The following is a 24,467-nucleotide window of genomic DNA, read 5'->3' as shown; positions in this document are numbered from 1 at the left end:
CCAAACCAGTTCAGCATGTATGGAGTCAAAAAAGGCTGTACACAGTAATGTCCAATAGTAACAGCGTGTGTGACAGTTCCCCATATGCCTGCACTCTCGGCTGCTTCGTCCAATATGGGATTTCCCTCTCCGAAAAGAGGATTCTCCCCAAATTGTGCTGAAAAAATAGAGTGGACAAGTGCACAAGAAGGCACTCCTAGTGAAGATCGTCTATGACAATATTATTCAATGCAACAAGTATATAAATGCACACTCACGTGATTTAACCCCATCCAGTATGAGGTATAGGTATAGTGCCTTATCTATACCTCATACTGGATGGGGTTAAATCACGTGAGTGTGCATTTATATACTTCTTGCATTGAATAATATTGTCATAGACGATCTTCACTAGGAGTGCCTTCTTGTGCACTTGTCCACTCTCTATTTCTTTCATGTAATTAGCAAGAGTCCATGAGCTAGTGACGTATGGGATATACATTCCTACCAGGAGGGGCAAAGTTTCCCAAACCTTAAAATGCCTATAAATACACCCCTCACCACACCCACAATTCAGTTTTACAAACTTTGCCTCCCTTGGAGGTGGTGAAGTAAGTTTGTGCTAGATTCTACGTTGATGTGCGCTCCGCAGCAGGTTGGAGCCCGGTTTTCCTCTCAGCGTGCAGTGAATGTCAGAGGGATGTGAAGAGAGTATTGCCTATTTGAATTCAATGGTCTCCTTCTACGGGATCTATTTCATAGGTTCTCTGTTATCGGTCGTAGAGATTCATCTCTTACCTCCCTTTTCAGATCGACAATATACTCTTATATATACCATTACCTCTACTGATTCTCGTTTCAGTACTGGTTTGGCTATCTGCTATATGTAGATGAGTGTCCTGGGGTAAGTCTTATTTTTTGTGACACTCTAAGCTATGGTTGGGCACTTTATACGTAAAGTTCTAAATATATGTGTTTAAACTTATATTTGCCATGATTCAGGATAATCAGTATTCCTTCTTTCAGACTGTCAGTTTCATTATTTGGGAAAATGCATATGAATAAATATTTTTTCTTACCTTAAGAAATTTTCAAATTGACTTTTTTCCTTGCGGGCTGTTAGGCTCGCGGGGGCAGAAAATGCTTAAATTTATTGCGTCATTTTTGGCGCAAACTTTTTTGGCGCAAAATTTTGTCATTTCCGGCGCCATAGTTGACGCCGGAAGTTTACACGTGGTTGCGTCATTTTTGACGCATGTGTGTTACAGACGTTTTTTTGCGCCAAAAAGTGTGGGCGTCATACTTGGCGCCAAAATGTGGGCGTCATACTTGGTGCCAAAATTTGGGCGTCATACTTGGCGCCAAAAAACGTGGGCGTCATACTTGGCGCCACTTTTTTTTACATTATTTAAGTCTCACTTTTTTGTTGCTTCTGGTTGCTAGAGGCTTGTTTATTTTGCATTTTTTCCCATTCCTGAAACTGTCATTTAAGGAATTTGATAATTTTGCTTTATATGTTGTTTTTTTCTATTACATATTGCAAGATTTTCCATTAACTATTCCTGGATCAGAATATACTGAGGGATTCCTGTTGACTGAGAAGTCCTACCAAAGCTAAGTTCATTTATTTTAAATGTTATGAATCTTTATCTTTAGCTATGGTTTGTAATAAGTTATCATGATAAACTTTTACATGCAGAATCCATTAGTATTTATGCTTTATGTATTGCTATTCTTTTTACATCTTATGTACAAGATATACTTAGAAAATTTATAAAGAATATTTTTCTGATTCTAGGTTAAAGGCTTTGTCTGACTTTGCGCCTTCTATTAAAAATGTTTAGGTCTTTTTCAAACTTCTTTTTGATGAAGTTTCAAATGACCAACAACATACTGAATTATGCTTCTATGATGATGTTTTTTCTCTTTCAGAACTTTTCTTCATCAGATATTGACACTAACAAATCTACTTTTTTATTTTTTATTAGAGTACATTTGTTTCTTGTTGAAAAGGTGTTGATTATTTTGGATATTGAGGTAACTAGTTCTTTTTCAAAACTAGCTAACATTTTATTTTCTGCTTATTTTATCTTCTGTGTCTTCAGAGGTTTTTTTCCATTTCTTCATATTAGGGAATGGAATAGGCTGACAATTTTCTTCAAAAGTTTTAAATTATATTCTTTGTCGGCAGTTAAATTCAATTTGAGGGTTCTCCAATTTTAATGGGGCTATCTCTACTCTTGCTAATTATGCTATTGTTTCTATAGCAAAATAGTATTTATTTTCTTTTTAGATGGTTGTATCCTATTTAAGGAAAATTATTTATTTCAGATACTTTTCTTGAACCTGTAATTCATTTGGATGATGTTGCTTTTGCTTCTTTTTTTCTGTTTACTTTAAAGATCAAGTATCAGATTATGTTTTATTTAGCATTGTTAAGGGACAAAGTCTTCTGCTCATTTGAGGTTCAGACTGGGTGCTGTTGCATTTGTCTTGTTGTCTTGCATTTTGTTTATGCAAGTCCGGTGTGTTGACTGGTCCTTTAACTGGATTAACATGCTAATAATTTTATTTGTTTCTTCATTTTATTGAATATTTTCACAAATAAGGCTTAATCTATGTCTTTAGCTGTTTTTAGCTAGAAGAAATTTTGTGATTTCTAAAAAAATCCTTATTTCTTTTTTTCCAAGATAATCAATTATTTGATTCATATTGGATTCAATTCTTAACTGTTACTCTGGGCTTCAAGATTAAGTTCTTAGACTAAAACTTTAAGCTTATTTTAGTTTGGTTATTCTTACTAAAGAACAAAATTCTAAATTTTTACCCAAGTAACATGTTTTTATTTGGAAGTTGTTTTGGTTCCATTCGGTCCAAATTTCTTAGATTTTGGGTACAGAATAAAATTTGAAGTAAAACCGTTTGTGAGAAGTCTTTTTCTCTCTATTATATTCCAGCTATTCCAGTAAGGCTAACACTTTCCTTAATGTGTTTCAGTCCCATATATTTTGGGTAATGTTGAAGTGCGGTTGATCACCTGTTGAGGCTCAAGCGCTGCTCAGATCTGGAATCTTCTGGGGTATTTATTCCAATTCCATTTTTAGGAACTGGGTTTTGGGGTTTTATTCAAACTATTCATTGTTCCAAAGATAGAAAATCTTTTTTATATAAATGTACCATCTTTTAGATTGGTATTTATATGGTCTATTCTGACTTTTTTTGGTCAGTGATAGTATTATTTATTTTCATTAGATACAAAAGATGCATATCTTCATTTCTGTTTTCATTCAGATTATTTTTATTTTCTAAGACTACGGAATCTCATATGATTCAACTTTGTTTTTTCAAGACATGGTTAGAGGATCTTTTTGTCAAAAGCTCTTGATTCCTCACACAAGGGTCACCTTTTTTCAGGTTTCCAGATAGATTGTGTCACTGTCTTTGTCTCTAAACAGATAAGTGATTTTTTTCTTATTGGGTTACGTCTGTCGGTACCTTCAGTCTCTATTATTTCCTTCAGTTGCTATATATGCATGGAAATTTAGGTCTTATGGCTGCAGCATTGGATTCAATTCCCTTTGCTCATTTTCATAAAAAACCTTTTCAGTTTTTTATGCTGCATAAGGGTGCAGGGATTCTAGGATTTCACTTTTTAAATCTTCGAATTCTATGTTTATCTATCTTTGATTCGGTGGTTAAGATCACCATCATTTATTTCTTCAGGTCTCTTCGATTCTTTCAACCTGGACCATGATCTCTACAGATACGAATCTTTTAGGTTGGGAGGCTGTCTGAGGTTCTCTGTCAGCACAAGGGGTTTGGAAATCTCAGGAGGCGAGATTTCCATTCGATATTTTGGAACTCCGTGCATTTCCAGAGTTCTTCAGATGGTTTCTTTTGAAGAAGAGACATTTTATTGTTTTTTCAGACAATATCACATCTGTGGTGTATGTCAATCATCAGGGTGGGACTATCAGTCCTTAGACTGTGACAAAAGTATCTCGGATATTTGCTTGGGCTAAATCCAGCTCCTATCTAAATTCTGTGGTCCTTTTCCCAGGTATAGACATTTGGGAAGCGGATTATCTCTGTTAATCAAGCTTTACATCCGGGTGTATGGTCTTTACCCAGATATGTTTTTCAATATTTCAGATGTGAGGGCTTCCAGAAATAGTTCTGTTGGCATCTCGTCTTAACAAGGACCTTCCCAGGAGCCTTTCTCAGGTCCGGGGATCCTCAGACGGAAGTAGCGTATGCATTGACACTTCCTTGGAATTATCATTCTGCCTATATCTTCCGTCTCTAGTTCTTCCAAAATTCTAATGGAGCGTTCATTGTACTGCTGGTGGTTCCAGCATGGCCTCACAGGTTTTGGTATGCGGATCTCATTCGGATGGCCAGTTGCCAACCTTGGACACTTCCGTTAAGATCAGACCTTCTATCTCAAGGCTTATTTTTTTCCATCAGGATCTCAAATCATTCAATTTGAAGGTATGGAGATTGAACGTTTGATTCTTAGTCATAGAGGTTTCTCTGACTCAGTGATTAATACTTTGTTACAGGTTTGTAAATCTGTCTCTAGAAAGATTTTTTTATCGAGTTTAGAAGACTTACATTTCTTGGTGTTCTTCTCATAAATTCTTTTGGCATTCTTTTAGAATTCCTAGAATTTTACAATTTTTTCAGTTCTTTGAAAGGTCAAATCTCTACTCTTTCTGTTCTTTTTCACAGAAAGATTGCTATTCATTCTGATATTCATTGTTTTGTACAGGCTTTGGTTTGTATCAAGCCTGTCATTAAGTCAATCTCTCCTCTTTGGAGTCTCAATTTGGTACTGAGGGTTTTACAGGCTCCTCCGTTTGACCCTTTGTGTTCTCTGGACATTTAAATTACTTTCTTGGAAAGTATTGTTCCTTTTGGCTATCTCTTCTGCTAGAAGAGTTTCTGAGTTTTCTGCTCTTTCTTGTGGATCTCCTTTTCTGATTTTTCATCAGGATAAGGCAGTGTTCCTTCCTGTTATTCATTATTTTGTTCAGGCTTTGGTTCTTATCAAACTTGTCATTAGGCCAATTTCTCCTCTTTAGAGTTTTAATTTGCTGCTGAAGGCTTTACAGGCTCTTTTATTTGAGCATATGCTTTCTCTAGACATTATTTACTTTCATGGAAAGTATTGTTCTTTTTAGACATCTCTTCAGCTAGAACAGTTTTTTGAATTATCTGTTCTTTCTTGTGAGTCTCCTTTTTCTGTTTTTTTTTTCATCAGGATAAGGTGATTTTTGCTATCCTCATTTAAATTCTTGCCTAAAGTGGTGATTTCTATCAACATTAGGGAGGAATTATGGTTTTTTTCCTAAGATTTCTTGGTAAGATTCTTTGGGTATGGTAAGAGTTCTGAAATCCTATGTTGAAGCTATTCAGAATTCACACAGACTTCTAGCCTATTTGTTATCTATTCTGGTCTTAGGAAGGTCAAAAGGCTTCTGCCATTTCTTTGGCATCTGGGTTAAACTTTTGATTCATCATGCTTATTTGGAGTCGGGTTGATTCCCGCCTCAGTGGATTACGGCTCATTCTACTGGGTAGGTTTCTACTTCCTGGGCTTTTAGGAATGAAGCTTCTGTTGATCAGGTTTGCAAAGCAATGACTTGGTTTTCTTTGCATACTTTATCTATGTTCTACCATTTTGATGTTTTCTCTTCTTTAGAAGCAGTTTTGGTAGAATGGTACTTCAAGCAGCTGTTTCAGTTTGATTCTTCTGCTTATAATTTCAGTTTTTTTCATTATAAAAATTGAAACTTTTTTTGATTTGGGTAGTGGATTAATTTTTTTCAGCGGAATTGGCTGTCTTTATTTTATCCCTCCCTCTCTAGTGACTCTTGCGTGGAAGTTCCACATCTTGGGTATTTATTATCCCATACGTCACTAGCTCATGGACTCTTGCTAATTACATGAAAGAAAACATAATTTATGTAAGAACTTACCTGATAAATTCATTTCTTTCATATTAGCAAGAGTCCATGAGGCCCACCCTTTTTGTGGTGGTTATGATTTTTTGTATAAAGCACAATTATTCCAATTCCTTATTTTTTTGATGCTTTCGCTCCTTTTTTATCACCCCACTTCTTGGCTATTCGTTAAACTGAATTGTGGGTGTGGTGAGGGGTGTATTTATAGGCATTTTAAGGTTTGGGAAACTTTGCCCCTCCTGGTAGGAATGTATATCCCATACGTCACTAGCTCATGGACTCTTGCTAATATGAAAGAAATGAATGTATTTATAAATACATAAATACATATGTACACATATAAATACATAAATACATATGTACACATATAAATACATATGTACACATATAAATACATAAATACATATGTACACATATAAATACATAAATACATATGTACACATATAAATACAGAAATACATAAATACATATGTACACATATAAATACATATGTACACATATAAATATATAAATACATATGCACACATATAAATACAGAAATACATATGTACACATATAAATACATAAATACATATGTACACATATAAATTCAGAAATACATATGTACACATATAAATACATAAATATATATGTACACATATAAATACATATGTACACATATAAATACATAATACATATGTACACATATAAATACATAAATACATATGTACACATATAAATACATATGTACACATGTAAATACATAAATACATATGTACACATGTAAATACATAAATACATATGTACACACAGTTGCGTAACTGTAGTGTGCCACTCGTAATATGATCCTTAATGTTTTAAAATAAAAAATATGGAACTTATGAATTAAAGAGAGATTTAAGGAACATGGAACCCAAAAAAAATATTTCTCCTACATAGGTTTGTCCGGTCCACGGCTTCATCCTTACTTGTGGGAATATGCTCTTCCCTAACAGGAAATGGCAAAGAGGCACACAGCAAAAGCTGTCCATATAGCCCCTCCTCTGGCCCCGCCCCCCAGTCATTCTCTTTGCCGCTCTGAACAAGTAGCATCTCCACGGGGATGGTAAAGAGTTTGTGGTGTTTAGTTGTAGTTTTATTTCTTCTATCAAGAGTTTGTTATTTTAAAATAGTGCCGGTTTGTACAATTTACTCTACAACAGAAAGTGATGAAGATTTCTGTTAAAGAGAAATATGATTTTAGCACAAGTAACTAAAATCCATTGCTGTTACCACACAGGACTGTTGAGACAGAGAACTTCAGTTGGGGGTAACAGTTTGCAGACTTTTCTGCTTCAGGTATGATCAGTCTATTTTCTAACAACACAGGTTAATGCTAGAAGACTGTCAGTTTTTCCCCTCAGGGAATCGGTAAGCCATTTTCTTAGACTGTGTAACAGATTACAGGCTTATTTTTTGGGCTTTATACTGGTAGACACTATTGTGGGCCAAATCGATTGACTTATATCACATTTTTATGGAATTTCAAAGGTTTTGTGAACATAAATACACTTTGGGGAACGTTTTTTATTTTCCTGGCATTGGTTTAGACGCCTAATCTGGTCAGGGAGGCCCCTTCAATCTAGTATGCAGAGGGAGGAGGCCTCATTTTTGCGCCTCAGTTGCACAGTTACTATTAAAGGCAGTGCATGCAGCTTCATGTGAGAGGATCCTGGGCATAGGAATAAGACTCCGGAAGGCTTATTACGGTGGTACATCACCCTTAAGGAAGGTAAAAGCTGCAGCAAAGGCTGTAGCTGGGACTGTAGTGTGTAAAACCGGTTAAATCAAACAATTAGCTCCGGTTTGCTCATTTTTGGGTCTAGAGTCTTCATATTTGGTGTGCAATACTTTCAAAGCATTAAGACACTGTCGTGCAAATTTTATAAAAATCAGTTATTGTCTTCATAGTTTTTTGAACTATTATTTAAAGAGACAGTAACGGTTTGCTTTAAAATCGTTTTTATTGCTTTCATTGCCTGCCTAAATCTGCCTAACATGTCTGTGCCATCAGATAGCTTATGTTCTGTGTGTATAGAGGCCAAGGTGGTTCCCCCTTTAAGTGTATGTGATAATTGTGCAATAGCGTCCAAACAAAGTAAGGACAGTTCTGTCACATTTAATAAAATTGCCCAAGATGATTCTTTTAATGAAGGTAGTGGGGATAGTTCTACATCCTCTCCTTCTGTGTCTACACCAGTTTTGCCCGCGCAGGCGATCACTAGTACAGCTAGCGCGCCAATGCTTGTTACTATGCAGCAATTGACAGCAGTAGTGGATAACTCTATATCAAATCTTTTATCCAAACTGCCAGCATTTCAGAGAAAACGTGATTGTTCAGTTTTAAACACAGATGAACAAGTAGACGCTGATGATACTTTATCTATTTTACCCTCTCATCAAACAGAATTGGCTGTGAGGGAGGGACTGTCTGAGGGAGAAATTTCTGACTCTGGAAAAATTTCTCAGCAGGCAGACCCTCATATAGTAGCATTTAAATTTAAGCTAGAACATCTCCGCGCCCTGCTTAAGGAGGTACTAGCTACTCTGGATGATTGCGATTCTGTGATAGTCCCAGAGAAGTTGTGCAAATTGGACAAATTCTTAGAGGTCCCTGTGCACGCTGATGCCTTTCCAATACCTAGGAGGGTAGCGGACATAGTGAATAAGGAGTGGGAGAAGCCGGGTATTCCGTTTGTCCCACCTCCTATATTTAAGAAGATGTTCCCCATTGTAGACCCCAGAAGGGACGCATGGCAAACGGTCCCTAATGTTGAGGGGGCAGTTTCAACATTAGCAAAGCGCACAACTATTCCTATAGAGGACAGTTGCGCTTTCAAAGATCCTATGGATAAAAAATTGGAAGGATTGCTTAAAAAGATTTTTATTCAGCAAGGTCTCCTTCTTCAACCAATTACGTGCATTATTACTGTTACCTCAGCGGCGTCTTTTTGGTTCGAGGAATTAGAAAGCTCGCTTCAGAAGGAGACTTCATATGATGAAGTCATGGACAGAATTCACGCACTTAAGTTGGCTAATTCATTTATATTGGATGCCGCTTTTCAAATAACGAAATTAGCGGCGAAAAACTCAGGCTTTGCGATAGTGGCGCGCAGGGCGCTTTGGCTAAAATCCTGGTCGGCGGATGTGTCGTCCAAGACTAAATTACTTAATATTCCTTTCAAAGGTAAGACCCTTTTTGGGCCGGAATTGAAAGAGATTATTTCAGACATCACTGGGGGAAAGGGCCATGCCCTCCCACAAGATAGACCTTTCAAGGCTAAGAACAAGTCTAATTTTCATTCCTTTCGCAATTTCAGGAACGGACCAGCTTCTAACTCTGCAGCCTCTAGACAAGAGATGCTGCCCAGCCCAAACCTGCATGGAAACCGGTGCAAGGCTGGAACAAGGGTAAACAGGCCAAGAAGCCTGCTGCTGCTACCAAGACAGCATGAAGGGGTAGCCCCCGATCCGGGACCGGATCTAGTAGGGGGCAGATTATCTCTCTTTGCTCAGGCTTGGGCAAGAGATGTTCCGGATCCCTGGGCACTAGAAATAGTCTCCCAGGGATATCTTCTGGAGTTCAAGGAACTTCCTCCAAGGGGAAGGTTCCACGTGTCTCGCTTATCTTCAGACCAGATAAAGAGACAGGCATTCTTACATTGCGTAGGAGACCTATTAAAGATGGGAGTGATATACCCAGTTCCAACAGCGGAACAAGGTCTGGGTTTTTACTCAAACCTGTTTGTAGTTCCCAAAAAAGAGGGAACTTTCAGGCCAATTCTGGATTTAAAAATACTAAACAAATTCCTCAGAGTTCCATCATTCAAGATGGAAACCATTCGGACGATCTTACCAACAATCCAGGAGGGTCAATATATGACTACCGTGGACTTAAAGGATGCGTACCTGCATATTCCTATTCACAAAGATCACCATCAGTTCCTAAGGTTCGCCTTTTTGGACAAACATTACCAGTTCGTGGCTCTACCATTCGGTTTAGCCACTGCTCCCAGAATTTTCACAAAGGTTCTAGGGTCCCTTCTAGCGGTTCTAAGGCCGAGGGGCATTGCTGTAGCACCTTACCTAGACGACATTCTAATATAAACGTCGTCTCTCTCCAAAGCAAGGGCTCATACAGACATTGTTTTAGCCTTTCTAAGATCCCACGGGTGGAAGGTGAACATAGAAAAGAGTTCACTGTCCCCGTCCACAAGGGTTCCTTTTCTGGGAACAATATTAGATTCTGTGGAAATAAAGATTTTTTTGACAGAGGTCAGAAAGTTTAAAATCCTAAAAGCTTTCCCAGCTCTTCATTCTATTCCTCAGCCTTCCATAGCTCAGTGCATGGAGGTAATAGGACTAATGGTTGCAGCAATGGACGTGGTTCCTTTTGCTCAAATTCATTTAAGACCATTGCAACTGTGCATGCTCAAACAGTGGAATGGGGATTATGCAGACTTGTCTCCCCAAATTCAAGTAGACCAGTTAACCAGGGACTCTCTCCTTTGGTGGTTGACTCAAGATCACCTGTCACAGGGAATGAGTTTCCGCAGACCAGAGTGGTTTCCAACAGGAACATTAACCAGGAAATAGTTGTTCCTTCTTTGTGTCCGAATCCAGTTTCAAAGAAGGAACGTTTGTTACACAACCTAGATGTGGTCCGTGCTTTAAAATTCTATTTAGAGGAGAGGGCAGAAAGCTACTGCTACCTCCCTTTCCTTTTGGCTGAAAAGCATCATCCGATTGGCTTATGAGACTGCTGAACGGCAGCCTCCTGAACGAATTACAGCTCACTATACTAGGGCTGTGGCTTCCACATGGGCCTTCAAGAACGAGGCTTCTGTTGATCAGATTTGTAAGGCAGCGACTTGGTCTTCACTGCACACCTTTACAAAATTTTACAAATTCGATACTTTTGCTTCTTCGGAGGCTGTTTTTGGGAGAAAGGTTCTGCAAGCCGTGGTGCCTTCCGTTTAGGTCGCCTGACTTGTTCCCTCCCTTCATCCGTGTCCTAAAGCTTTGGTATTGGTTCCCACAAGTAAGGATGATAAATTCCTTTCTCCTACGGTGTGTCCGGTCCACGGCCCGCCCTGGCTTTTTTTGTCAGGCTTAATTTTTTTTTATCTCTATACACTACAGTCACCACGGCACCCTATAGTTTCTCCTTTTTCTCCTTTTTCTCCTAACCGTCGGTCGAATGACTGGGGGGCGGGGCCAGAGGAGGGGCTATATGGACAGCTTTTGCTGTGTGCCTCTTTGCCATTTCCTGTTAGGGAAGAGAATATTCCGGCAAGTAAGGATGAAGCCGTGGACCGGACACACCGTAGGAGAAAGGAATTTATCAGGTAAGATATAAATTCTGTTTTTATGATTCAGATAGAGCATGTAATTTTAAATAACTTTCCAGTTTACTTCTATTATCTAATTTGCTTAATTCTCTTGGTATCATCTGTTGAAAGAGCAACAATGCACTACTGGGAGCTAGCTGCTGATTAGTGGCAACTCACATATGCCCCTTGTCAATAGCTCATCAGATATAATATATATATATATATATATATATATATATATATACAGATAATTTCCAGTTCAGCCCACCAAGAGACAGCAGCCTGGGTGCAAGTATAAATAGCATATGTAACAGAAACAAATACACTCTCAGGACTTCCACAAAATTCTTTAATTCATTAAAGAATTTTGTGGAAGTCCTGAGAGTGCATTTGTTTCTGTTACATATATATATATATTTTTATCCAAACTGCTTGGGACTAGAAAGGTTTGGATTTTGGAATATTTGCATTTTTAAAATGGGACAGTTTGGAGAGGAAATGTAACCAAGTGTAAAGAAACAGTATCTTGTGTCCTTTAGGCAATATTTACATGTCATAATACATCTTATACATATAAGCTAAAGGTAGTTTTTATATAATTTTTTCTTACTTTTGTATACATATTACCCTCAGAAATATAGTAAATTACTGTAATCAAATAGGTAATATTTGTTTTTCTAAATAGATATACTGTAGATCTGCATTTTTATTTTAAGAGAGAAAAAACACAAAGGACTTTAACATTGAGATATATACATGTTTTAATATGTATGTGTGTGTATATGTTTACATATGTATTTATATGTGTGTATATGTATTTACAGAGCAGAGCAGGTGGTGGTGTTTTTAGTTTTTAATTAAACTGTGAGATGGAGATTGATGCCATTTCCAGGCCATTTGCAAGTACACAACTCATTAAGATAAACACACATTGTTTAGGGTATAGTGCTTTTCATCTTTTACAAACTGTCAGTGGGCATCATACAACGCCCTGTGCTGGGAGTCCTCCAGTTGCCTAAAATGTCATATTTGACTTAGGGAAGCCCTGCACTCAGTATACTTTAAAGTAAAATGGGCTGACCTCCTCTTGTTGACTTCAAAGTAGTGTTAAAGGCTATCAGTAGTGTAAACATGTAACTCACAATATGAAACCTCATTCAGGAATGTGCCAGATTCTTAGATTACACAAAAATCTGTTATTACATATTTCGAGTAAATTCTTTGAGCGTTTGTCATTGTAATGAACATTTCTGGGTATGGTTATTTTAGCTTTATTACATACTTTTTACTTATTTACACTACAAAAATACACAAGTAAAAATGCCTATAATTAAAGTGTTAAATGCTTCCAGCTCTTCGTACATCTTGTTTCTCTTTATGTCCTGAGCCCTCCTTGTGGGATTATTGGAAGTTCCAGAAAACTCAATACCTTTTCACAAACCATACAATGATTTCTCATTAATTAAAACCTGTTTAACACTAGTACAATGTACAATATATTTAGCTTTTCAGACTGAACTTTGCCTCAGTATAGTCAATAACGACACACTATTTCTTGTTCTCTGTTAATCACATGGAGATAACTTCAGATTTACATGTCACTCTTTCTATCTAAATAAAAGCAAGTAATGTTGCACATAAGATATATATTATGTGTATACAAGCTCACTTGATACAACATGACGTTTGAAAAAGCATTAGCCCACTTTGCATTAATATATATTCATATATTTGATCACAAGGGACTGGTTTACTACTCAAGGAACAAAATACCAGTCAGAATATATATATATATATATATATATATATATATATATATACACTTGTGCTCATAGGTTTACATACCCTAGCAGAATTTATTATTTCTTGGACATTTTTCAGAGAATATGAATGGTAACACAAAAACTTGTCTTTCACTCATGGTTAGTGTTTGGCTGATGCCATTTATTATCAATCAACTGTGTTTATTCTTTTTAAATCATAATGACAACAGAACTACCCAAATGACCCTGATCAAAAGTTTACATACCCTGGTGATTTTGGCCTGATAACATGCACACAAGTTGACACAAAGGGGTTTGAATGGCTATTAAAGGTAACCATCCTCACCTGTGATCTGTTTGCTTGTAATTAGTGTGTGTCAGATCCTTGCATCTTTCATCCAGTGCTGCACTGATGTTTCTGGATTCTGAGTCATGGGGAAAGCAAAAGAATTGTCAAAGGATCTGCGGGAAAAGGTATTTGAACTGTATAAAACAGGAAAGGGATATAATAAGATATCCAAGGAATTGAGAATGCCAATCAGCTGTGTTCAAACTCTAATCAAGTGGAAGTGGAAAATGAGAGGTTCTGTTGAAACCAAACCATGGTCAGATAGACCAACTAAAATTTCAGCCACAACTGCCAGCAAAATTGTTCGGGATGCAAAGAAAAACCCACAAATAACTTCAGGTGAAATACAGGACTCTCTGAAAACATGTGGTGTGGCTGTTTCAAGATGCACAATAAGGAGGCACTTGAAGAAAGATGGGCTGCATGGTGGAGTCGCCAGAAGAAAGCTATTACTATGCAAAGTATCCCACTTACAATACGCCAAACAGCACAGATACAAGCCTCACACCTTCTGGCACAAAGTCATTTGGAGTGATGATACCAAAATTGAGCTTTTTGGCCACAACGATAAACGCTACATTTGGAGAGGAGTCAACAAGGCCTATGATGAAAGGTACACCATTCTTACTGTGAAACACGGAGGTGGATCGCTGATGTTTCGGGGATGTGTGAGCTACAAAGGCACAGGAAATTTGGTCAGAATTGATGGCAAGATGAATGCAGTATGTTATCAAAAAATACTGGAGGAAAATTTGCATTCATCAGCCCGGATGCTGCGCATGGGACGTACTTGGACATTCCAACATGACAATGATCCTAAACTCAATGCCAAGTTGACCTGTCATTGGCTACAGCAGAATAAAGTGAAGGTTCTGGAGTGGCCATCTCAGTCTCCTGACCTCAATATCATTGAGCCACTCTGGGGAGATCTCAAACGTGCAGTTCATGCAAGACAGCCCAAGAATTTACAGGAACTGGAGACTTTTGCCAGGAAGAATGGGCAGCTTTACCATCTGAGAAGATAAAGAACCTTATCCACAAATACCACAAAATACTTCAAGCTGTCATTGATGTTAAAGGGGGCAATACACGGTATTAAGAACTGGGGTATGTAAACTTTTGATCAGGGTCATTTGGGTAGTTTTGCTGTCATTATGATTTAAAAAGAGTAAACACAGTTGATTGATAATAAATGGCTTCAGCCAAACACTAACCATGAGTGAAAGAAAAGTTTTGTGTTATCATTCATATTCTCTGAAAAATGGCCAAGAAATCATAAATTCTGCAAGGGTATGTAAACTTATGAGCACAACTGTGTTTATATCTATATGTGTGTGTGTATATATATATATATATATATATATATATATGTGTGTGTGTATATATATATATATATATATATATATATATGTGTGTGTGTGTATATATATATATGTGTGTGTGTGTGTGTGTGTGTGTATATATATATATATATGTGTGTGTGTGTGTATATATATATATATATATATATATATGTGTGTGTGTGTGTGTATATATATATATATATATATATATATGTGTGTGTGTGTATATATATATATATATATATGTGTGTGTGTATATATATATATATATATATGTGTGTGTGTGTGTGTATATATATATATATATATATATATATATATATATATATGTATATATATATATATATATATATATATGTGTGTATATATATATATATATATATATTAGTCTGAAATGTGTGGTTTGCCTGAAATTGCCTGTATGCTTCACTTCTATATGTGTCTTTCTAATAAAGTATAAACTATATAGAGCAAATGATGCTAAAATATAATAATCTCTTTTACCTTTTTTCTCTTTTAGATGTGTACTTTATTACAACATTGTCTTTCCTTTGGAAGGTCACTGTAATCACACTAGTCAGCTGTCTCCCACTCTATGTTCTCAAGTATCTGAGAAGGAAATTCTCTCCCCCAAGTTATTCCAAGCTAACATCTTAGACTTGACCAGAGCTCCAGTTTGGACACCTCAGATGGACAGCTAGAGCTTATGAATATTTATCATCTTCGGTGCGTGCAGTTACCGTCATATGCTGCTTTTATGAACAATGGTTAAAAAGGGAAGATGTGATTTAAATTGTGATCAAACATGATGGGTATTTGGTGTTGTGACCCATTGTCTTTCCACAGATTGGAGAAAAAAATATGTAGCGATTATTTTTTGACTTACCCATGTGTCTGTAGACCACGTGCCTCTGGACATAATGCATTACAACCCAGCACGTCACAAAAGACCTAAGAAGAGTTGCATAGCCCTTGCAGTACAGTGGAGCTCTGCTTTGGAGTTATGTGCCCACTAAAGCAATCATTTTCACTTAACATTCTCAGTTGTTTTTCTTTGTAATTTTCAATTTTTCCTACTGTTACAACTGCTTTTTTTAATCAAATGGCCCAAATAATATTCACTACTTCATAGCATAGTAGTGTACAAAGTTATGTACTGTAGAACATGAAAACTATATCAATGATAACAATGGCTGCTAATGAGAATGAATTCTAACCTGCGGAAATCCATCTGTGCCACTTTAGAGGAAAAACAATATTTATGATTACAATGATAACTTTGTCAAAAAAGTAAAGACTATAAAGGTATGAGCTATCTACTCAGTACAGACACTGTAGCTTCCATCCAACTAAAATCAACAGCTGTATTTCTAATAGTGGGAAAGAACAGGAGTATGTAAAACACATTTTTTTTTATTTTTCAATCAGTTCATTTCTGGTGTCAATCAAGACTATTCATTTGTACACCTATCACATAGATTCCAGAATGCCAGTAAATAAAAAACACAAGTTAGCAGCATTATGCAATTTACAAGATAGACTCTACATCTGACTAATAGAAAAACAGTGTGAAGCAACCCAACACATATCAATGAATATCATTTTTATCTAAGCAACAATCTGGCTGCATATTATCCTATTATGGAGACGCTTCACAGCTAACAGAAATTTTGCTAAACTTTTGTTCGAGCATTATGTAAAAATGTATAAAGTGCTACTTCTTTTGCTAGTTTGGTCTTTTCCTGTAGAATGTTCTAAATTTGTGTATATATTGTGGTGCTCATTATACAAACTATACTTTGTTTTCTTTATTCTTTTTCTACACTGTTATGGAGAACATTCTATATTGGTAGGCTACAAGCCTGTACTGTATTATTTCATGTTTTTACAGTCTTTTCTTGTTTATATTGTGCCTTTAGAGACCTTACCTTTATTTTAGCTTTTATCTTAAAGGGGCATGAACGTCAAAATGTTATGACTCAGATAGAGCATGTCATTTTAATACACTTTTAAATATACTTTGTTATCCTGGTATTCTTTGTTGAAAAGCTTATGTATATATGCCTTGAAGCAGCAATGAACTATTGGAAGTAGGCTGGTAAATGTTGGCTACACATGTCTCTCGTCATTGACCCACTAAATGTGCACAACTAACTCCCAGTAGTGCATTGCTTCTGGACTTTAACTATGCGTTTCATTATTTTGCATAAACCAGCATTTTATTTTTGCACTTTTATGCCCCTTTAAGAACATATCAGAAAGTCTGGTCTGAGTATTCTTTTTATTTAATATTTTAAGTCCCCTGGGGTCTGAAGGTAAAACTACCATGTGAAAGTGTAGTACTTAATATTGTCTGCAATCCATGTAGCAATACATATATTTCTCTATATCACATATTACTCCATCAAAGGGACAGTAAACACCTTGTAATTATAATACATTTACTTTGTGTAGAATAAAATATCAGCCAAATCCTAAACATCCTTAAACAAATTAACATAATTTTTACTAATGGTTATTTATTCCAAAACACCACCCACCATTTGTCTTATTTGGATGAGCCAATCCAGACTTTAGTCTGCAGACAACAAGGCTAGTAACTGTCGTATTTATAGTATAAAGTGAATTGCTTTGCAGCTATCTACTGGAGCCAATTAAGAAAATATATGAAGCAAGGTTAGCCTTGATAAGTCTGCAGGGTGCATTTTTAGGTCTGAGAATTTGAAAATAGTTGGAGCTAAATTACATGAAAATAAATTATTTAATTTTATTGCAAAGTTGTTTAATTACACACAACTAAACATTTTATATAACAATCTCAAGGTGTTTACTGTTCCTTTAACTCAGTGCAATTAACATAGTGTAATATGGGAAGATGAAGTCTGATAATGACATGCATGTGCACATTTTAAATGCAATAGTTCTGTTTATTATTATTATTATTATTATTAAAAAAAAAACAACTTTATAATTTGGGGTCGATTTATCAAGCTGTGGCGGACAGGGGCATAAATACGCCCCCCTGTCCGCCGCAGCTTACCTCTGGCGGGCTGAATTCCGCTGCCGGAATTCAGCATTTCACACGAGCGCTATTTTGTGCTTGCGTGCAATCCTGCCCGCGTTCAGGAGCTGTGAATCTCCCAGTTCGAACGAAACCAGGGAGATTGAAATTCGCCAGCTAAGAGGTGGCGAAAGGTTAGGGAACTAGCGGTCTGATGACCGCTGGTTGTTAAATACGCACCGCAGGTTCTCTTGTGAGAACCTGCAGACATAGGCAGGCTAAGCCTGCCGAAGGGGTTGATAAAAGTGCCAAATACATTGCAAGAAATCCACTAAATAGTTAAGTGTACACCATGTTTTTTCCTTATTAAATATTCTTTAGACTAGGCTGCAATCTGAATTTAATATCACTCTAGACATAGTATTCTATTCCTGGTGAGCTTGGCTTTCATTGGTCTCTAAAGATGCCTAACACAACGCAGTATCCTTCACATATCACATCTGAAACACCAATTGCAATTATTGCTGAAGCAGCTGACATTTTAATTACTCATCTTTCTCAGGTGATGCTTTTCATAGCCTTATGACAGAATAAAGATACAAATGTTACTATTTACTAGTTCATAGTTCTGCAAGTAAAGTGCTGGTTACATTTTAGTACCTTTTTAATGTAAGCAACTGATGAAGTTAATTTAGTTTATTTATATCTGTTGAAGCAAAACCCTGTAACAAATTTAGTAGTGTGTACATTTGCTGCTGTGTTTCAAGACACCACAGATGGCCGTCTTTGAATGACTTTTAATAACCAACTTATCAAGGAAGTATCCTATTTCTTCTGTTATGTGTGATCAGTCCACGGGTCATCATTACTTCTGGGATATAACTCCTCCCCAACAGGAAATGCAAGAGGATTCACCCAGCAGAGCTGCATATAGCTCCTCCCCTCTACGTCAGTCCCAGTCATTCTCTTGCACCCAACGACTAGATAGGATGTGTGAGAGGACTATGGTGATTATACTTAGTTTTTATGACTTCAATCAAAAGTTTGTTATTTTAAAATAGCACCGGAGCGTGTTATTACTTCTCTGGCAGAGTTTGAGGAAGAATCTGACAGAGATTTTTTACTATGATTTTAACCGGAGTCGTTAAGATCATATTGCTGTTCTCGACCATCTGAGGGAGGTAAAGGCTTCAGATCAGGGGACAGCGGGCAGATGAATCTGCATTGAGGTATGTGGCAGTTTTTATTTTCTGAATGGAATTGATGAGAAAAGCCTGCCATACCGTTAAAATGACATGTATGTATACACTTCAGTATTCTGGGGATGGTATTTCACCGGAACTACTGTGTTAAAGGTCACTAATCCTTTTAATAACTATTCTCATGTTAAACGTTTTTGCTGGAATGTAGAATCGTTTACATTGCTGAGGTACTGTGTGAATAAATATTTGGGCATTATTTTCCACTTGGCAGTTTTTTGCTTTAATTGTGACAGTTTCGTTTCTCTTCACTGCTGTGTGGGAGAGGGAGGGGCCGTTTTTGGCGCTCTTTGCTACGCATCAAAAAATTCCAGTCAGCTACTTTTATATTTCCTGCATGATCCGGTTCATCTCTGACAGATCTCAGGGGTCTTCAAACTTCTTTGAAGGGAGGTAAATTCTCTCAGCAGAGCTGTGAGAATTCTTATAGTGACTGTGTATAAAAAACGTTGTTTTGTTTTCTTATGTACAAATTTAATTAGTGTTGTTTTTTACTAATGGGAACAAACCTTTGCTAAAAGTTGTGTTGTTTTAAAGTTTGATGCAATAACTGTTTTTCAGTTCATTATTTCAACTGTCATTTAATCGTTAGTACCTCTTTGAGGCACAGTGCGTTTTTTTGCTAAAAAAGATTATAACCAAGTTGTAAGTTTTTTTGCTAGTGTGTTAAACATGTCTGACTCAGAGGAAGATATCTGTGTCATTTGTTCCAATGCCAAGGTGGAGCCCAATAGAAATTTATGTACTAACTGTATTGATGCTACTTTAAATAAAAGTCAATCTGTACAATGTGAACAAATTTCACCAAACAGCGAGGGGAGAGTTATGCCGACTAACTCGCCTCACGCGACAGTACCTGCATCTCCCGCCCGGGAGGTGCGTGATATTTTGGCGCCTAGTACATCTGGGCGGCCATTACAGATAACATTACAAGATATGGCTACTGTTATGACTGAAGTTTTGTCTAAATTACCTGAACTAAGAGGCAAGCGTGATCACTCTGGGGTGAGAACAGAGTGCGCTGACAATGCTAGGGCCATGTCTGATACTGCGTCACAGCTCGCAGAGCATGAGGACGGAGAGCTTCATTCTGTGGGTGACGGTTCTGATCCAAACAGATTGGACTCAGATATTTCAAATTTTAAATTTAAATTGGAGAACCTCCGCGTATTACTAGGGGAGGTCTTAGCAGCTCTCAACGATTGTAACACCGTTGCAATACCAGAGAAACTGTGTAGGTTGGATAAATACTTTGCGGTACCGGCGAGTACTGACGTTTTTCCTATACCTAAGAGACTAACTGAAATTGTTACTAAGGAGTGGGATAGACCCGGTGTGCCGTTCTCACCCCCTCCAATATTTAGAAAGATGTTTCCAATAGACGCCACCACTCGGGACTTATGGCAAACGGTCCCCAAGGTGGAGGGAGCAGTTTCTACTTTAGCTAAGCGTACCACTATCCCGGTGGAGGATAGCTGTGCTTTCTCAGATCCAATGGATAAAAAATTAGAGGGTTACCTTAAGAAAATGTTTGTTCAACAAGGTTTTATATTACAACCCCTTGCATGTATCGCGCCGATTACGGCTGCGGCAGCATTTTGGATTGAGTCGCTTGAAGAGAACCTTAGTTCCTCTACGCTAGACGACATTACGGACAGGCTTAGAGTCCTTAAACTAGCTAATTCTTTCATTTCGGAGGCCGTAGTACATTTAACCAAACTTACGGCTAAGAACTCAGGATTCGCCATACAGGCACGCAGGGCACTGTGGCTAAAATCCTGGTCAGCTGATGTTACTTCTAAGTCCAAATTACTTAATATACCTTTCAAGGGGCAGTCCTTATTCGGGCCCGGTTTGAAAGAAATTATCGCTGACATTACGGGAGGTAAGGGCCACGCCCTACCTCAAGACAAGGCCAAAGCTAAGGCTAGACAGTCTAATTTTCGTCCCTTTCGGAATTTCAAAACAGGAGCAGCATCAACCTCCACTGCACCAAAACAGGAAGGAGCTGTTGCTCGTTACAGGCAAGGCTGGAAGCCTAACCAGTCCTGGAACAAAAGCAAGCAGGCCAGGAAACCTGCTGCTGCCCCAAAGACAGCATGAACCGAGAGCCCCCGATCCGGGACCGGATCTAGTAGGGGGCAGACTCTCTCTCTTCGCCCAGGCCTGGGCAAGAGATGTTCAGGATCCCTGGGCACTAGAGATCATATCTCAGGGATACCTTCTAGACTTCAAATTATCTCCCCCAAGAGGGAGATTTCATCTGTCAAGGTTGTCAACAAACCAGATAAAGAAAGAAGCGTTTCTACGCTGCGTACAAGATCTGTTAACAATGGGAGTGATCCATCCGGTTCCGTGGTCGGAACAAGGACAAGGGTTCTACTCAAACCTGTTTGTGGTTCCCAAAAAAGAGGGAACTTTCAGGCCAATCTTAGATTTAAAGACTCTAAACAAATTCCTAAGAGTTCCATCGTTCAAAATGGAAACTATTCGGACAATCTTACCCATGATCCAAGAGGGTCAGTACATGACCACAGTGGATTTAAAGGATGCTTACCTTCACATACCGATCCACAAAGATCATCACCGGTATCTAAGGTTTGCCTTCTTAGACAGGCACTACCAGTTTGTAGCTCTTCCATTCGGATTGGCTACGGCTCCAAGAATCTTCACAAAGGTTCTGGGTGCCCTTCTAGCGGTACTAAGACCGCGAGGGATTTCGGTAGCTCCGTACCTAGACGACATTCTAATACAAGCTTCAAGCTTTCAAACTGCCAAGTCTCATACAGAGTTAGTTCTGGCATTTCTAAGGTCGCATGGATGGAAAGTGAACGAAAAGAAGAGTTCTCTCTTTCCTCTCACAAGAGTTCCATTCTTGGGGACTCTTATAGATTCTGTAGAAATGAAGATTTACCTGACAGAAGACAGGTTAACAAAACTTCAAAATGCATGCCGCGTCCTTCATTCCATTCAACACCCGTCAGTAGCTCAATGCATGGAGGTGATCGGCTTAATGGTAGCGGCAATGGACATAGTACCTTTTGCACGCCTACACCTCAGACCGCTGCAATTATGCATGCTAAGTCAGTGGAATGGGGATTACTCAGATTTGTCCCCTACTCTGAATCTGAATCAAGAGACCAGAAATTCTCTTCTATGGTGGCTTCATCGGCCACACCTGTCCAGGGGGATGCCATTCAGCAGGCCAGACTGGACAATTGTAACAACAGACGCCAGCCTACTAGGTTGGGGCGCTGTCTGGAATTCTCTGAAGGCTCAGGGACTATGGAATCAGGAGGAGAGTCTCCTTCCAATAAACATTCTGGAATTGAGAGCAGTTCTCAATGCCCTTCTGGCTTGGCCCCAGTTAATAACTCGGGGGTTCATCAGGTTTCAGTCGGACAACATCACGACTGTAGCTTACATCAACCATCAGGGAGGGACAAGAAGCTCCCTAGCAATGATGGAAGTATCAAAGATAATTCGCTGGGCAGAGTCTCACTCTTGCCACCTGTCAGCAATCCACATCCCGGGAGTGGAGAACTGGGAGGCGGATTTCTTGAGTCGCCAGACTCTTCATCCGGGGGAGTGGGAACTTCATCCGGAGGTCTTTGCCCAAATACTTCGACGTTGGGGCAAACCAGAGATAGATCTCATGGCGTCTCGCCAGAACGCCAAACTTCCTCGCTACGGGTCCAGATCCAGGGATCCGGGAGCAGTTCTGATAGATGCTTTGACAGCACCTTGGAACTTCAGGATGGCTTATGTGTTTCCACCCTTCCCGCTGCTTCCTCGATTGATTGCCAAAATCAAACAGGAGAGAGCATCAGTAATTCTAATAGCACCTGCTTGGCCACGCAGGACTTGGTATGCAGATCTAGTGGACATGTCATCCTGTCCGCCTTGGTCTCTACCTCTAAGACAGGACCTTCTGATACAGGGTCCATTCAAACATCAAAATCTAACTTCTCTGAAGCTGACTGCTTGGAAATTGAACGCTTGATTTTATCAAAACGTGGTTTTTCTGAGTCGGTTATTGATACCCTGATTCAGGCTAGGAAGCCTGTTACCAGAAGGATTTACCATAAAATATGGCGGAAATACCTATACTGGTGCGAATCCAAAGGTTACTCCTGGAGTAAGGTTAGGATCGCTAGGATATTGTCTTTTCTACAAGAAGGTTTAGAAAAGGGTTTATCAGCTAGTTCATTAAAGGGACAGATTTCAGCTCTGTCCATCTTGTTACACAGACGTCTGTCAGAAAATCCAGACGTCCAGTCCTTTTGTCAGGCTTTAGCTAGGATCAAGCCTGTGTTTAAAGCTGTTGCTCCACCATGGAGTTTAAACTTAGTTCTTAACGTTTTACAGGGTGTTCCGTTTGAACCCCTTCATTCCATTGATATAAAAATGTTATCTTGGAAAGTTCTGTTTTTAATGGCTATTTCCTCGGCTCGAAGAGTCTCTGAGTTATCAGCCTTACATTGTGATTCCCCTTATCTGATTTTTCACTCAGACAAGGTAGTTCTGCGTACTAAACCTGGGTTCTTACCTAAGGTAGTCACTAACAGGAACATCAATCAAGAGATTGTTGTCCCATCCTTGTGTCCAAATCCTTCTTCAAAGAAGGAACGTCTTTTACACAATCTGGATGTAGTTCGTGCCCTCAAGTTCTACTTGCAGGCAACTAAAGATTTTCGCCAAACTTCTTCCTTGTTTGTCGTTTACTCTGGACAGAGGAGAGGTCAAAAAGCTTCTGCTACCTCTCTATCTTTTTGGCTTCGTAGCATAATACGTTTAGCCTATGAGACTGCTGGACAGCAGCCTCCTGAAAGAATTACAGCTCACTCCACTAGAGCTGTGGCTTCCACTTGGGCCTTTAAGAATGAGGCCTCTGTTGAACAGATTTGCAAGGCTGCAACTTGGTCTTCGCTTCATACTTTTTCCAAATTTTACAAATTTGACACTTTTGCTTCTTCGGAGGCTATTTTTGGGAGAAAGGTTCTTCAGGCAGTGGTTCCTTCTGTATAATGAGCCTGCCTATCCCTCCCGTCATCCGTGTACTTTTGCTTTGGTATTGGTATCCCAGAAGTAATGATGACCCGTGGACTGATCACACATAACAGAAGAAAACATAATTTATGCTTACCTGATAAATTCCTTTCTTCTGTTGTGTGATCAGTCCACGGCCCGCCCTGTTTTAAGGCAGGTAAATATCTTTTAAATTATACTCCAGTCACCACTTCACCCTTGGTTACTCCTTTCTCGTTGATTCTTGGTCGAATGACTGGGACTGACGTAGAGGGGAGGAGCTATATGCAGCTCTGCTGGGTGAATCCTCTTGCATTTCCTGTTGGGGAGGAGTTATATCCCAGAAGTAATGATGACCCGTGGACTGATCACACAACAGAAGAAAGGAATTTATCAGGTAAGCATAAATTATGTTTTCTACAGATGGC

At 38.4% G+C, this 24,467-nt stretch overlaps 1 protein-coding gene across 1 annotated transcript in view; it reads left to right on the top strand.

Annotated features, from left to right (window-relative positions):
- The window catches only part of ATP9A (ATPase phospholipid transporting 9A (putative)), a 421,913-nt gene extending 404,220 nt beyond the window's left edge, over window positions 1-17,693 (top strand). The window contains exon 28 of the mRNA XM_053693787.1: window positions 15,272-17,693. Coding sequence (XP_053549762.1) covers window positions 15,272-15,408 — 137 coding nt within the window. The 3' untranslated portion in view covers window positions 15,409-17,693. The remainder of the gene's footprint in view (window positions 1-15,271) is intronic.
- The last annotated feature ends 6,774 nt before the right edge of the window (window positions 17,694-24,467 follow it).

Source organism: Bombina bombina, chromosome 1 (assembly GCF_027579735.1).
Source record: "Bombina bombina isolate aBomBom1 chromosome 1, aBomBom1.pri, whole genome shotgun sequence".
NCBI classification, from domain to species: domain Eukaryota; kingdom Metazoa; phylum Chordata; class Amphibia; order Anura; family Bombinatoridae; genus Bombina; species Bombina bombina.
This window is presented reverse-complemented; position numbering and strand designations above follow the sequence as displayed.